At 44.8% G+C, this 16,791-nt stretch overlaps 1 protein-coding gene across 1 annotated transcript in view; it reads right to left on the reverse strand.

The window, feature by feature from the left end:
- Nucleotides 1–16,791, reverse strand: part of LOC306743526 (interleukin-1 receptor-like 2) — a 41,887-nt gene continuing 25,096 nt past the window's right edge. The window contains exons 3-12 of the mRNA XM_079226045.1: nt 6,214–6,466; nt 5,158–5,350; nt 4,435–4,606; nt 4,226–4,288; nt 3,826–3,961; nt 3,583–3,740; nt 2,361–2,504; nt 1,739–1,906; nt 849–1,105; nt 1–395 (exon numbers count right to left, since the gene is read on the reverse strand). Coding sequence (XP_079082171.1) covers nt 99–395; nt 849–1,105; nt 1,739–1,906; nt 2,361–2,504; nt 3,583–3,740; nt 3,826–3,961; nt 4,226–4,288; nt 4,435–4,606; nt 5,158–5,350; nt 6,214–6,466 — 1,841 coding nt within the window. The 3' untranslated portion in view covers nt 1–98. The remainder of the gene's footprint in view (nt 396–848; nt 1,106–1,738; nt 1,907–2,360; nt 2,505–3,582; nt 3,741–3,825; nt 3,962–4,225; nt 4,289–4,434; nt 4,607–5,157; nt 5,351–6,213; nt 6,467–16,791) is intronic.

The raw sequence follows: 16,791 nt of genomic DNA on the forward strand, positions 1-16,791 counted from the left end.
CGACTCGCTTCAGGAGACGACCTCATCTCAGAGGTTTGAGTGCTTCCATTTCTCAGCACTAGAGGTCACCAGTTCACCAGCTTCTCCCTGGAACCTCGTCACAAGTTCAGCAGCGCTGTCTTCTCGGGGTACAGCGCCCTCTTGCCCCTCACCGGCATCCGATACCTCACCTCCTTCCAAAACCCGGAGGAGGGGCAGAGGGACGGCTGTGCCTCGTCCCGCCCTCCTTTCTCTTCGTGCTCTCTCGCCCCCGCCGTGCACGTCCTCCACCGGCGCCTCTCGCTCGGGTTCCTCCACCAGCACACGGCGCCCTGCTTCTTCCTCAGGTGACGCACCGACTCGGGGAAGAGAGCCAGCTGAGCCGGGGAGATCTTCTCCAGCTCCACCAGAATCACCTGCGGAGCCGAGCGCAACATTACAACTAAAAACAACTGGAACTTGAACTACAGTCAGTTTGGCCTCATGAGCGGCTCGCACATCCAGGAATCTTTATTATTAAAATTATTATTATTATTATTATTATCAAATACATTTGTTATCATTATTGAATCCTTCAGCAGCCACAGAACCTTCTGTTTTATTTATTTTTCGTTGGACCTTGAGGAATTAGAATTTCCAACAAATGTAAGAAAAATGTAGTCAAACTTAATTTAACCTGATTTGATGCAAATATCTTGTATTTGTGTGTCATGTGTGTGTGTCAGACACAGTGCCCTGCAGCTGTTACCTAATCTACATATTTAATCTACATGCAAGTGAACACAGAGCTTGTTTGCAGAGAGCGGCTTCCTGGACTTTAACCACAAAGTGCTGGCCTCTCTCTCCCTGTGGTCGAGCATCATTCTGACCTTGAGCGACCCCTCCAGCAGCGCTCGGTGCATCGCTGTCACGCACTCCAGCTGCTGTCGGCTGTCCGGACAGACGTCCTCGTCTCCGTCGCTGCTCTTGGAGACGTCGTTGTTGTTGTCGCTGCTCTTGGAGACGTCGTTGTTGTTGTTGTTGCTCGCGCTGCTCGTGTGTCTCCTGCTGATGAAGGTGGAGGCGGTGTAGAGCAACAGGAGGCGGCGACTGGCCTGGATGTTCTCCTCCACCGAGTCCACGATGGCTACAGGGAGGAGGCGGAGGGTCAGGAGAAAACATGTCGCTCACTCAGTCGTCAAGCTAAGTGGATGGCAATAAAATACCTTTTTTCCACAAATTGTGAGATCACCACAACGAGGAGAGGTCCATGAGCTTAAAGTCATCAAATTAGCACAAAAATATTTGTGTGATGGAGCCTGTAATCTGGCAAATTAGCCATGGACAGACAGAGAGATGCACGCTTCTGAGCGCATGATCTCCCCACTGTGAGATTAGATGTCATGATTTTAGCAGCTTTTCACTCGCATCTAAATATATTTTTGTTTTGTGGGTTTTTGTTTTGGAAACTCTGCGTCCGAATTGTTACTGATGTGCCAGTAGGGGGCGCTGTTGTACCCCCCCCCCCCCCCAAAAAAACACAGTTTAATGTGGTCTCTTGCTGCAAATGTTAAGCTAAATATTCAAGAAAACACTTAAACTCCAGTATAGAATAAATACCATGACTCCATACAATGTCATGTTTTTTAATTGCATTTTTTTTAATTGAAACAGTTTTAATTGACGTCTTCTGTCCTCTATTATTCTACTACTTTTCCAGACGCTTTAGATTGTTGCCGTCGTGTCGGTGTGGAGGTATTTAGGCAGCATCGTGGCTCACCCGTCCCCGGCATGCAGTCCCGGCCCGCGATGAAGAGCTTGTACCCGCAGGCCTTCTCCAACACCTGGGGCAGTGTGTGCAGGGCGAACGCCTCCACCTGCTGGCTGAACCCGGCGGCACAGGCCTGAGGGTACGCCACGTAGGCGTCGTACGACTTTCCATCCAGATCTGACCCCGGAGGAACAGACAAGAACAACAGAAGAACTCTTTTTACGGTATTTTCAGTGGTGCTTCAGATTCAGCCATTTTATTATTTAATATTAAATATATAAAACAAGCAGTTTCATAATCGAGCAGTAGATGACATTTCATCAGAAGCTCTGTACTTAGTGTTGCTGCCTGTGTTTGCTCTCATTGTCGACACCTGCAGTCAGGTGATCGTACCTGCGGTCAGGTGATCGTACCTGCAGTCAGGTGATCGTACCTGCAGTCAGGTGATCGTACCTGCAGTCAGGTGATCGTACCTGCGGTCAGGTGATCGTACCTGCAGTCAGGTGATCGTACCTGCAGTCAGGTGATCGTACCTGCAGTCAGGTGATCGTACCTGCGGTCAGGTACGATCCGTGAGAGCACCACTAAGTGGTTTTACTAATGCAACTGACACACATTACTGCTTTGTTACCTGTGTTTGTGTAGAGGACGGGAAACGCCCCCCTGAACCACAGCACGATGTCGACCTTGAAGAGGTAGTAGAGGACGACGCTGACGATGAAGAGCGCCGCCACGCCGCCGAGCAGCAAGCCAACGGGGAGCAAGATGTTGGGATCTGGAGAGGGAGTGTGTGTCAGTGTTGGGCAATACAGACCTGTACCTGCAGGCGGCAGCAAAGTGTGTACCTGAAGTGTTAATGCGTGCTAATTATTGGATGTCTGGTGTCGCCTCCAGAAGAACTCAGTTCAACAACTTCTCTCGTTCTCTATATTTATTTACTAAATGATCACAAGCAAAGTAGTCAGCGCTGCAACTGCAAAAGCAGTGAGTGGTCCAGCAACACGCAGGTTGGGTCCAGAACCACCGCCCCCCAAACGGAAGTGGGGCCTTTCATACACAGGTTATCGTCACAGGTTGGTCTCGCCTCGTCCTCACATCTGATTGGCTCTATCCTGTCAAGAGGAGGAGAATCCCGTGTTCTCATCTTTTCTCACCAGACTGGACCACAACGACCCGTCTGCTTCACTAGTGTCAACATACTGATAAACAGGTGTGAGTGTTGAAGTGCAGGCGTGTGACTGACTTCCCTTGAGAACTGGACCTTTCATAGACACAACCAACTCCAGCTGATAGCTGTGTTATACTGACCTCGCTGACCTGAACTTTAATAACATGAAGAGTAATGGAAAATATCTGCAGAATACAAGGATTTATATTAACAGAAGGCAGCAGCAGAGTGTGTACCTGCAGGCAGCAGAGTGTGTACCTGCAGGCAGCAGAGTGTGTACCTGCAGGCAGCAGAGTGTGTACCTGCAGACAGCAGAGTGTGTACCTGCAGACAGCAGAGTGTGTACCTGCAGGCAGCAGAGTGTGTACCTGCAGACAGCAGAGTGTGTACCTGCAGGCAGCAGAGTGTGTACCTGCAGACAGCAGAGTGTGTACCTGCAGGCAGCAGCAGAGTTTGTAGAAGAAAGTATCCTTTTATTAATTCCCCTTGGGGAAATTCTTCTCTGCATTTGACCCATCCCTGAATGGGGGGCAGTGGGGGGCGGTTGGGGGTTCAGTGTCTTGCTCAGGGACACTTCGACATGTGAGCTATGGGAGGACTGGGAATCGAGCCGGCTACCTTGTGGTTGCGGGACGACCACTCATCCCCCTGAGCTACAGCCTGAAGGCTGCAGCAGAGTGTGTACCTGCAGGCAGCAGAGTGAAGTAGCCCGTCACGGTGCCTCTGGAGCTCTGTGCTAGACAAGTGTAGTTGGCGTAGAAGTCCTCCTCCCTCAGCTCAGAGAACATCAGCATCCGCTCCAACAAAACGCCAGGAACGGGGAGTTCCTGCCTCTCCACCAATCTGGGGAGGACAGAAGGTTCGTTAAATTCTGCCCGTTGTCCCCGAAAGCAGCAGGTGAAACCAAAGTGGAGGTGAAGGCGCTGACCTCTGTTCGGAGGTGTAGATGCGGTCGGGTTTGGTATTGAGGACATACTTAGAGTTTCTGACTATCCAAACAATGTCAACGCGCGGCTTCCCGACACACAGCACAAACACCAGGCACCGCCTGCTGAAACTGGACCCTAAACACACACGACAGACAATTACACAACTTACACTCTATTAACTATTAATCCTAATATATGAACCCAGGAGCTGCAGCTGGGGTTCAGGCTGAAAACAAGATGAGGTTTCTAATAAATACAGCCATGAGTTTGAAAGCTGATCAAGCAGTGATGTGCATTGGTTCCATAATACGCTGAAGATGCATTGAATCTAAAACTGAAATATCACATGACTGTTCATATCGTTCCTCCGTCAGAAGACGCTGCAGACGGGGGACTCACCCAACTGGGCCGTGAGTTTCACGTTGGCCGGTTCGCGGATTTGTGGCGCCTCAGATGTCACAACTGAAAAGACGTGAAATACAGATGTTGAGGTCATGTAATCACAGGAATATACTGTAAATGGATTGTTACTGCTGTGACCTTTACTGTGACCTTTGTGCAGGTCACTAGTGTCGTGGACACCGTGAAGCACCGATGTCCATTCTCACCTGAGACCGACGCCTCGATGGTCTCCGACACGGATCCCCTCATGCCCCCGAGAGTGAAGGTCAGGGTGCAGGTGTAGAAGGCGTTGTCATTTAGCTCCACCCCGTCGATCTTCAGTTTGGTCCTATGGAGGTAGGTGTAGCGGCCTTTCCCGTCCTCGATGTGTTCACAGCCCTAGAAGAGGAGAGGAGGCCCAGAAGCCTGGCGTTTTATAATGACCGCACGCAATCACTACTTTTATTATGATGGTCGACAGTCACCTGGTTAAAAGAGCAGCATAGTAGACTAAATCTTGAAGCTCTCTCTCCTGACCACCAGGGGGAGACTCCTCTGGTTGTATAGAAGTCTATGCTTCATGTGTTAAAGCTGCATTCTCTCTCCTGACCACCAGGGGGCGACTCCTCTGGTTGTATAGAAGTCTATGCTTCATGTGTTAAAGCTGCATTCTCTCTCCTGACCACCAGGGGGAGACTCCTCTGGTTGTATAGAAGTATATGCTTCATGTGTTAAAGCTGCATTCTCTCTCCTGACCACCAGGGGGTGACTCCTCTGGTTGTATAGAAGTCTATGCTTCATGTGTTAAAGCTGCATTCTCTCTCCTGACCACCAGGGGGCGACTCCTCTGGTTGTATAGAAGTCTATGCTTCATGTGTTAAAGCTGCATTCTCTCTCCTGACCACCAGGGGGAGACTCCTCTGGTTGTATAGAAGTCTATGATAACTCACCCTGTACCACGTGATGTGGGAGGTGACGTCGTAGCTGTCCAGTTTGCTGACGTAGTCTCCCAGAGGGCAGTTCAGGATGTCGGTGATCTTGTTGGTGAGGGTTTGATGAGCTTTCCTCGGCCGCCCACACTCTCCAGCAGCCGGCGGCTCCACCACCAGCTTGGTGGCCTGCCGGTAGCACCGAGACGGAGTCCTGTTGCAAATAAAGACGCAGAGAAGTAAATCTATTGTTCACTCAATGCAGGAACATTTCAAACAGACGGACATGTTGAATAAAACAGCCCCTTTGTGTTCAACCTGTTTGTTGTTGTTGTTTGTTTTTATTTGCAGTATCATGTTGTAGGTTTAATTCTCATCATACGGATCATAATGTTATGCTGCTGTAATTAGATAAATGAATAAGTATGGATGGATGGATGGATGGATGGATGGATGGATGAATGGAAAGATAAGTAGATGGATGGATGGATGGATGGATGGATGGATGGATGGATGGATGCATGGATGGATGGATGGATGGATGGATGAATGGAAAGATAAGTAGATGGATGGATGGATGGATAAGTAGATGGATGGATGGATGGATGCATGGATGGATGGATGCATGGATGGATGGATGCATGGATGGATGGATGGATGGATGGATGAATGGAAAGATAAGTAGATGGATGGATGGATGGATAAGTAGATGGATGGATGGATGGATGCATGGATGGATGGATGCATGGATGGAAAGATAAGTAGATGGATGGATGGATGATAGATGTTAATATAAGTAGATGGATGATAGATGGAAAGGTAAGGAGATGGATGGATGGATGGATGGATGGATGGATGGATGGATGGATTTAACTAACAAAACAGTAGCTCAGATTATGTTCACGATTTTCATGATTTTAGCACTGATGGCGGTGTCACTTTTTAGACAACGACATACGTCAATTGGAAACAAACTTAAGCAACAACACAAGATTCTCTAGATGGCAGGAGAGTACTTTGTTACAGAGTTTACCAGGTGCCCCTAAATGCACCATAATAACATCCCTGTGTGCTGACCTCAGGACAATCACGTATTCTCCAGCGTCCTCCAGCTGCAGGTTCAGGATCCACAGCGTATTCCCGAGCACCAGCACGCGGCCGCTCTGGTTGCTCACCTCCCGGCCGGCCTCGGGGCCGTACCAGGTGACGTTGTACGGGACGGAGGTGAAGTCGAAGACGTCCGGAGCCAGCATGGTGCTGTTGAGCATGGCCGTGTCCCCGGGGACGGAGAACACCCGCTCGAACTGGAGCTCGTAGTCGGTGCAGTTCCCTAAAACACAACAACGCTCGTCAGACACTCGGGACGTTTACTAGGAATATATTCATGTACTCAATGAGCTCAACTTTAATATGATTTCAGAGGACATTTTAAGAAAGGCGGTATGAAGGCACTTGCATATGATACATACTCATGTGTTGTATATCAAAATTTGCAGAACAATCTCAGCTCTCTGTATATTGAGGCACCATTGTCCTAAGGCACAAGTGTAAAGAGATAATATGGCCCTGAAGCTGAGAAATTGAAGCTCGATCTTTGAAATTCTTCACATCTCTTATGAAAACAAAACTTTACTCAAGTGTACAAACTGTTTTCATGCTTGAAATTGGTTTACCAAAGGTATTAGCTCCACAAAAGCAATGGAATATATGAATAAAATGGTAGATACATGTAAATAAATGTCTAATACTGATATTTTGTATTGTCGTTTTTTTAGTAGCATGGTGTCTGTCACTACTTTCATCAAAATGAGAGAGGGACTGAGATAAAATGGGACTAAGGAATGACTTCATACTACAGACCAAGCTTTATGGGGTGTGTGCAAATGAAAAATGAGCATTGCAACAGTTTTTGTTTTTTAAACAAATGATTTACTATACATGTATTATATATTTGAGTCAAAATATATCCTAAAAAGCAATGGCGGATCGTCATGGCCTGCTAAGCCTTCTCTGCTGGCCTAAACAGAATCACAAAGTGAAATTACAATTTTTTATATATATATTTTTTAGAATTAAAAGTTGTAGCTATTTTATAATTGAATTGCTTTTCACAAATACACTACAAGTATTATAATTATGTTTCCCTGATTATTTTCTCATTGCACAGCTCCTGTCTTGCTCTGCTGTGTGGCGCCTTGTTAAGACCGCTCATCCAATCACATTTCACCTCCGTTTCTCAATGGAATTGAGAGCTGGTTAAACTATATGGAGAGGCCTGCTAGCATTATGAAACGTGGGTTTGGCCACAGGGCCCACGTGACCATTAACGTGCGCGTGTCAACGAAAGAAGCTTCTAGAAACTTCTCGCTTCAACCTACAACTGAGAAGCTAGAATCTCAGGCTGAAGCCTGAGAAACGGACTTGCTCGTGGATTTACTGATGACACCCTTCGCACAGAGGGTTACGGAGAGTTATGTGCATCTGGTGAATGAAATGCTGGTTGTGTTACTTTTTTCTACATCTGCAGTCGTATTTAATCATAAACAAGCCACAGTGCTGTGGTTGCTGCTGGCCGAGCCGGGGCTGGGGCCGCGCCGCTCCAAAATGAACCTCTTGTTGGATGCAATCCGCCTTAAAACCCCAAAAGAAGAAGAAGCTCGAACAGTGGCGGCCGGCCAATAGAGGGCCACGGGGCCTGGCCCCACCCACCTTGAGCCACCACAAAAAAAATAAAAATATATATATAATATTATTAATTATACAAAATATAAATAAATTAGGTATGACCAGTACGTCCGGTACCTACCGGACCGAAAAGCAACGCACATTCTGGTGCTTCCTTTCGGTGCCTGAGCCGATTTAAATACTTTTTTTACACTACTCTGTAATGTTGCACGATACTAAAAAGGTAGTGCGGTGTCCGTACGTTAAAAACAATATGATTTTGCATAATTTTTGTATTGATACTTTATTAAAATGGTGCGGATCAGAGGCACTGCTCCCTCTCTCTCATGCAGAGACGGGGCTCAAGGCGGCGGGGCTGCAGCGCTCACAGCAGCACTGCTAGACGAGCTTTTGCCGTCCGTCCTCGGCTTGTTGGAACAAAGCTCTCCAGTTGATATTAATGATGACGTGTAGTCCAGGAAAGCAGCAGTTTATAGAATCCAACAGTTTCCGAGTGGAGTTCTTTTAGACACGGCCCCAATCAGGCCACCTGATCTTGTGTCTGTTCGTTTTTATATATATATATATATATATATATATATATATATATATATATATATATATATATATATATAGTTTATAGTTAAGTTATGTTTAAGTTAAACATGTTGAAGCTGTAGTTTAAAGTCAAGTGTTTTGTATTTATTTATTTATATTTAAAGTATACTTTAAACAGTTAATATATTGTTCAATTTAAAGAAAAAAAATTGCCTTGGCAATAAAAAAGTATCGGTTCAGGCACCGTTTAGCACCGGTATCGTTTTAAAAGTATCGTTTTAGCACCGGTATCGAAAAAAAACGATGCCCATCCCTACTTATAATATACTGAATTGTATGAATAAGATGTCCTTATTATGTCAAAGTGTTGGAATAAATGTTAAATATTTAACTGCAAAGTAGTAATGTGTGATACCTTGTTTTGCATTGATTCATAATGGGATTAGATGACCCTCCCAAATAAAATTGCCACCAGCCGCCACTGAGCTAGAAGCTAGGACCTTGAAGCTCAGGCTGAAGCCTGAGAGATGGACTTGCTGGTGTGGATTTACGTGGTGAGTGAACCGCATGAGACACGCAGCAGGACGCTTGATACGGCACATTTAGAGGAGTTGGCAACGAGGAGGGCGTGTGTGCTGTTGGCGCTTCGGAGCGGGCGTGGACCCCAGAGGGGTAATTGTCGCAATTGCTGTGGAAGTGAACCGGGACTTCCCTAGCTGCATCCAATGCTGTCAACTCATTTCATCAGAATGTTATACAACTGAGCTCATAAGATAGACAACACCAGCTCAGGCACGTGCACAGACATTTTGGGGGCAGGTGCTCAAACCAAAAAAAAGGGCACCCCATCGCCAAAATGATTTATGAAGTTAAAAATAATAGTAATTAATAAATAAAAACACAGGATATTTTTAACTTATATATTTATTTTTGTTAACAAACTAAGTCAAAATATCAAATTGAATTAATAAATGAATAACAGGCAACTTTCCGTGTCCTCTCCTGACCAGGCACAACACAGGTAAAGGAATGTTGAGCCTCTGCCTTCTCTGACGCACCTTGAAATATCTCCTGAACTTCTCCTCAGACCTCAATGCTTATTGTGTGAATGACTCCATCATTAGCTTGTAGGCTGTGGTCCAGGCTTTCTTCCTGCAGAGCGTTTGATGAAGAGCAGTGACTTCACATGCTGGGTGCTGATTTCCATGCCACGGCTATTCCACGTGAGCGGCGCGGAGCATGTCGGGGCGAAATGCTCAAATAAATGGCCCGTCAGATATCACAACACATTTGGGGGGAATTGATGACCCAGAGTCATTTTTATTCTGAAATACTGATGAAGAAAACAATTGGGCTCCAGCAGAAGGGGCACTTTTCTCATCCAGGGCAAAAGGGCAGGTGGGCTTTCACACTCCGGTACACTAGGTGGCGGTATGCACCTAGTCAAGTTGGTTGCGATCCGCAATTAAACTCAAGAAGAAGAAGCAGCAGCTGCTGCAGACTTTTCCTGTGGACAGTACTGTGTAACACGTGGACCTGCTGTCCTCCCCGCGGCGCATCTCACCTGCCTGGCCACCCGAGGCGCGATGGAAAGCAGTGAAGGTGCTCTGAGGTGTGAGAGAGGAAGGGGGGACTGATGTGTTCATACAACCGGGACTGCCCTAGCTGCAGTGCACACCAACAACCACCAGGGGGCCCATGTGAGCAGTCAAGATGGCGCTCTGTTGTTCTCCGGCTGCCACACCTCGACACGAATCTAAAGCTGCACAGCTGAAGCCTAAAAAGACGAGGATGAGAGAGATTGTCCTTGAGTAGCCTCCATACCTCCAACACTGCAAGACTAAATTAATCTGAAGCCAATGCTGCAATTGTTGTGCCTATCCTACTACACTTCCCACTACCACCACCAGAACCACAACAACTCAAAGTATTCTTCGTACGTGGTTCAACAAAGTCGATCAAATGTCCTATTAACCATCTTAAATTAGTGAGATGATTGACATCAGGTTGACCCGCCCTCAAACAGTCTCGTTCATTCTAACAGACGTCAGTCATCTGGATAAATGCTCGTGCACGCTCCTCTTCAGAAGGGGGAGGAGTCGAACACAGATTGCATGATCTTCAAACGCTACAATGTTAAATAAACTCGGAGAAAGAGCGTCTCTTCTCTCCGAGGAGGAGCAGGAGATGATCACGACTACATATGATGAATTTAAGTCCATAATCATGGCAAAGTCTAAAGCTGCGTTCACATCCAAAGCGTAGCGAATATTCGCAACACTTCCTGTTTGTGAACGCAGCTTAACGGTGTCCCCGCTAGTCAGGCTAGAGTCACATAAGCATCGCAAAATATCAAGTTAATGCGTAAATGTTGGGAAAATGTATCGGCTAATTTGAAGTGCCTCATCCCCCAAATCAATCAGATTATATTTATTTAAATGTATCTGCTGGCGAATTAATATACTTATGAGGGTATATGTACTGTATGTGTGTATGTATCATATATGTGTATATATACATGTATGTGCAGATTACCATATACCTAGGAGTTTGAATATGTTCTACAATAATGATATGCATGGTGTACTAACAACACTGTCATATAATTATGATGCTTTCAACACATGCATAGGTTTCTGATAGTCTGCATACTGTGAGACGGGCAATGGGCTGAGCCTGTGGTGATCGATGTCCGCGGTTTGAGAAGCTCTCGTGAATAAATGATTCTTGTCGGCAGAATCTATGGCGCCGCGAACAGGAAGTCATGATGATGTGAGGACGGATCTGGAAGAACTCTCTCCCTATTAAACTGATATAACTAATATCGCTCCTTCATCAATGAGGAAGAAGCTGCCTCTTTTGTCCGTGGGAGTGTCCAGCTGTCCAGTGAAGTTCAGTAAGCCTGCGCTGGAGCAGGTTAAGGGATTTCGATGTGTTGCTATGGTGATTTATCTAAACTTGCTTCGAAGAACCGAAAAACCTGACCTACGTCATCTTATCCTGAGGATTATCCGGCTAACTCAGTAAAGCAGGTACGAAGAACAGGGCCCAGGACACACACTGGAACGCTGCCATGACTTCAGACTGCAATCGTTGGGATTATTCCCAAAAATATTTACCCCTAGCTCTACCGCAACAACCACGACTACTTAACCTTTTGGAAACCAAGCGCACCAAGCCCCTTTTCTCGGACAAGAAATTATTTTTTAAATGTTTCCTTAATTATCTCCGTAACCACGTGGTTGTTTAACTTCATTTGAATTCTAAATGACCGTAACCCTTGTGAGAAGAGACCTATGGTTTAAAATGAATAAATAAAGTAACCGTTAAGGTGAAGTAATTACCTAAACTCCGGAGGTTTGCCGTGGCGATCGTAACGTTTCCCTAAAACGTTAATAAGGACCCCTCAAAACAAAAATAATACAAACAGAATACAAACACAAATAGTACAGTCAGATACCTAGTGCAGTTGAGAGCAAGTATGTATAATATGCAGTTCAACCAAGTCAAGTCAAGTGGTTAATGTCCTGAGATGCGCCTTTAATTGTTTTTTAAATGACAGATTATTACCAGTGTGAGTTATATGAGGAGGAAGTGAATTCCAAGCAGTAATTGCACAGAAAATAACAGTGAGTTTGAGGAGGCTTGTTCTTGGGGTTGGAGGTATCAAGTGACCTAAACTAGCGTTCCTTGTGTGATGGTTATGTCTGTTAGATTTATATTGTAACTGATTGAAGAAATATTCAGGTGTCTGATTAAATACGACCTTCCTGAAAAACGTGAGAAGGTTATAGTGAAGAAGAGTTTCCACTGAGAACCATGACAGGCGAGATGCATATATGCTGTATTAGTTCTTATTGAACACTGGAGTGCTAATCTGACAGCTCGGTTTTGAACCAGTTGTAGTTTGTTTATGTCCTTCTTAGCAGCTACTGACCATATGGATGGACAGTACAGCAGATGACAAAAGACCAGGGAGTGTAACACCTGACAAACAATAGAGTGTTAAATAAGTAAAGCACTTTCTGGTCATAGCTATCAGTGGCGGCTGGTGATTTTTTTTGGGGGGGGGCGCAGTTGGGCGGCGCAGTTTAAATAGCACTCCACAATGAGAAGAAAAGAGGTTTTGAGTAGAATATTCTAAAAAACAAAGCTTTATTTCAAGACAACACAGTGCTCAACACTGTCCAATAACAACTATCAACAAAGTGTAACTGTGGGCTTGAGAGGTTCAGAGCAGAATGGTTTAAGAAACATTGGGTTGGGTTTCAGAGGTTCACAGAATAAAAGAGGTGCCCACACCCTCACATGAAAGAGGTTTAGAGCAGAATAGATTCAGAAAGAGAGACATCACATTTTACATTGGGTGTTTGACAGAGTAGGCCCCACTGCTTGTAAAGACATGTAAACTGGGGCCCTGCAGTAAGGAGGCACTGGTGAGGTGGTCTTTGAAGGCAAAGCGTTCCCTGGTGTGTCCAAGTATGGTGTCACCAACCTACAGATGAATATATAGAGAGAGACAGATAAGATACACACACACACACACACACACACACACACACACACACACACACACACACACACGGTTGAATTGGTATTTTAGATAAAGTTATAGTCTGATATGATATCCATCCAAAGCTAACAATGTCCAGCATGTGTCCTGCTGTGGGAAAGATAAAACATTAAACTCTAACACAGGCATCTGCTGATGTTGACACTCACCTCTGCAGCGATCCTTCAAGCTCATCTTCCTTCACAGCCCGGCGCTTCCTCGGTCAGTGCTTTGCTGCTGAAGTTTGAAATCCGGACGTTCGGGTCCCAACTCTTTCAGCCTCTTCTTGTCAACATCTGATCGTCGGTTGAAAGGTGTTTCGCGTAGAGATACCACAGAGTTTTCGGTCGCCATACTGACACAATCAAAGCCTCTGCTAGTGTTGCTCGTAGATACGTGGGAGCTTTATGGGCTGTGAGGGAATGATGAAGGTCTCTGATTCGACGAATAGTCCAACCACGTTGCAATAAGAAACGATGTCATTGGCTAGGACGCACTTTTGTGCGCCCTAGGATTCTCGTTTCATCCGCCAATGAGAAGCTGTCCTCGCCGTAACGCCCCTGAAATGTTTGCTCGCTGCCATAGTCTTCCATCTGGCCGGCGCCCTGAGAGGGGAGGGGCTTTCCTCAGTGATGATGAACGGCGATATATTATATTTGGTCACATTTAACTGGTTGTTGACAGGGGCTTACGGTCTCCCACACACATTTAGCGCGTCAACACGGTATATTTCTTATTTAAATTATTTGGTACATAATGTTTTTTGACAATATATGTTATATTTTTTTTTTCTTCTTTTTTTTCATCGCAGAATTTTAAGAGGGGCGGCGCCCTAGCGCCCTCTATGGACGCACCGCCACTGATAGCTATGCTCCTTCCCATTCTAGTGACAATGCCATCAATGTGCTCAGACCAGACAGCTGTTGGTCTTCTTGACCTGTTCTATTGCTGAACCTGACAGGTGAAGCTGTGTGTCACCATTAAAGTCACCGTTAAGGTTAAGAACGTACACAAACTCCGGAGGTTGGCCGTGGCGATCGAACGTTTCACTAAAACGTTAATAAGGACCCCTTACAACTTTGAATTTCACTAACAGACACGTCTCTGTAACCCTACGGGCTTGTGGGAGTCTAAAAAAGCAATCAAAATCCTTATAAAGTCCTTATAAACCCCCAATTAGTACTTCTGTAATGGACGGCTCAATGGGCAATGCCCCAACCCTGATGACACATTATTTTACAGTTGTGCTGATGAAAGGGCCGGCATCCAACGCTGGCAACTCATTTAGTCTTCAAATACTAAAAATGTTTTGACTATCCCAAACATCTACCACAAACAACCCCAAAAAAACCAGCACTACCCTCTCTGAAAAACCTGTGAACTCCTGTATTGGAAAGATCAACGGGCACTATGCCAACCCTGTGACCTGAGAATGTTACAGACAATAGACAACACTCCCAGGTAATTGGGGTCTGAGGTGGGTATGTTCCTGCTGTGGAATTTATAATTAACATGTAATTAGATGTCCGTCACATGCTGTTCCTCATTTACAAAAGGAAGCTAGACTGGTTTTGTGCATGTATCGTTACTTCTCAATAGTTTCTGTATTGGACATGGCGTACAGCATCACGTCACGATGTTATTTGAAATGTATTTGATGATCTCAGGGAATCTATTAGCAAATTGCTAGGAACTACGGGGGAAACCACACTTTGAACTGATCATACCAGAAAGATAACTGTTGTTATTGATTGTGTGTTCAAATGGAGTGTTTTTGAAAATCAGATGACTAAAAAGCAAAGGAAAACGTCTAGTGGTTAATGTCCTGAGATGCGCCTTTAATTGTTTTTTAAATGACAGATTATTACCAGTGTGAGTTATATGAGGAGGAAGTGAATTCCAAGCAGTAATTGCACAGAAAATAACAGTGAGTTTGAGGAGGCTTGTTCTTGGGGTTGGAGGTATCAAGTGACCTAAACTAGCGTTCCTTGTGTGATGGTTATGTCTGTTAGATTTATATTGTAACTGATTGAAGAAATATTCAGGTGTCTGATTAAATACGACCTTCCTGAAAAACGTGAGAAGGTTATAGTGAAGAAGAGTTTCCACTGAGAACCATGACAGGCGAGATGCATATATGCTGTATTAGTTCTTATTGAACACTGGAGTGCTAATCTGACAGCTCGGTTTTTAACCAGTTGTAGTTTGTTTATGTCCTTCTGTAACACCTGACAAACAATAGAGTGTTAAATAAGTAAAGCACTTTCTGGTCATAGCTGTGCTCCTTCCCATTCTAGTGACAATGCCATCAATGTGCTCAGACCAGACAGCTGTTGGTCTTCTTGACCTGTTCTATTGCTGAACCTGACAGGTGAAGCTGTGTGTCACCATTAAAGTCACCGTTAAGGTTAAGAACGTACACAAACTCCGGAGGTTGGCCGTGGCGATCGAACGTTTCACTAAAACGTTAATAAGGACCCCTTACAACTTTGAATTTCACTAACAGACACGTCTCTGTAACCCTACGGGCTTGTGGGAGTCTAAAAAAGCAATCAAAATCCTTATAAAGTCCTTATAAACCCCCAATTAGTACTTCTGTAATGGACGGCTCAATGGGCAATGCCCCAACCCTGATGACACATTATTTTACAGTTGTGCTGATGAAAGGGCCTACATCCAACGCTGGCAACTCATTTAGTCTTCAAATACTAAAAATGTTTTGACTATCCCAAACATCTACCACAAACAACCCCAAAAAAACCAGCACTACCCTCTCTGAAAAACCTGTGAACTCCTGTATTGGAAAGATCAACGGGCACTATGCCAACCCTGTGACCTGAGAATGTTACAGACAATAGACAACACTCCCAGGTAATTGGGGTCTGAGGTGGGTATGTTCCTGCTGTGGAATTTATAATTAACATGTAATTAGATGTCCGTCACATGCTGTTCCTCATTTACAAAAGGAAGCTAGACTGGTTTTGTGCATGTATCGTTACTTCTCAATAGTTTCTGTATTGGACATGGCGTACAGCATCACGTCACGATGTTATTTGAAATGTATTTGATGATCTCAGGGAATCTATTATCAAATTGCTATGAACTATGGGGGAAAACCACACTTTGAACTGATCATACCAGAAAGATAACTGTTGTTATTGATTGTGTGTTCAAATGGAGTGTTTTTGAAAATCAGATGACTAAAAAGCAAAGGAAAACGTCTAGTGGTTAATGTCCTGAGATGCGCCTTTAATGTTTTTTAAATGACAGATTATTACCAGTGTGAGTTATATGAGGAGGAAGTGAATTCCAAGCAGTAATTGCACAGAAAATAACAGTGAGTTTGAGGAGGCTTGTTCTTGGGGTTGGAGGTATCAAGTGACCTAAACTAGCGTTCCTTGTGTGATGGTTATGTCTGTTAGATTTATATTGTAACTGATTGAAGAAATATTCAGGTGTCTGATTAAATACGACCTTCCTGAAAAACGTGAGAAGGTTATAGTGAAGAAGAGTTTCCACTGAGAACCATGACAGGCGAGATGCATATATGCTGTATTAGTTCTTATTGAACACTGGAGTGCTAATCTGACAGCTCGGTTTTGAACCAGTTGTAGTTTGTTTATGTCCTTCTGTAACACCTGACAAACAATAGAGTGTTAAATAAGTAAAGCACTTTCTGGTCATAGCTGTGCTCCTTCCCATTCTAGTGACAATGCCATCAATGTGCTCAGACCAGACAGCTGTTGGTCTTCTTGACCTGTTCTATTGCTGAACCTGACAGGTGAAGCTGTGTGTCACCATTAAAGTCACCATTAAGGTTAAGAACGTACACAAACTCCGGAGGTTGGCCGTGGCGATCGAACGTTTCACTAAAACGTTAA

The sequence above is a fragment of the Taurulus bubalis genome (genome assembly GCF_910589615.1).
Source record: "Taurulus bubalis genome assembly, chromosome: 1".
In the NCBI taxonomy this organism is placed as follows: domain Eukaryota; kingdom Metazoa; phylum Chordata; class Actinopteri; order Perciformes; family Cottidae; genus Taurulus; species Taurulus bubalis.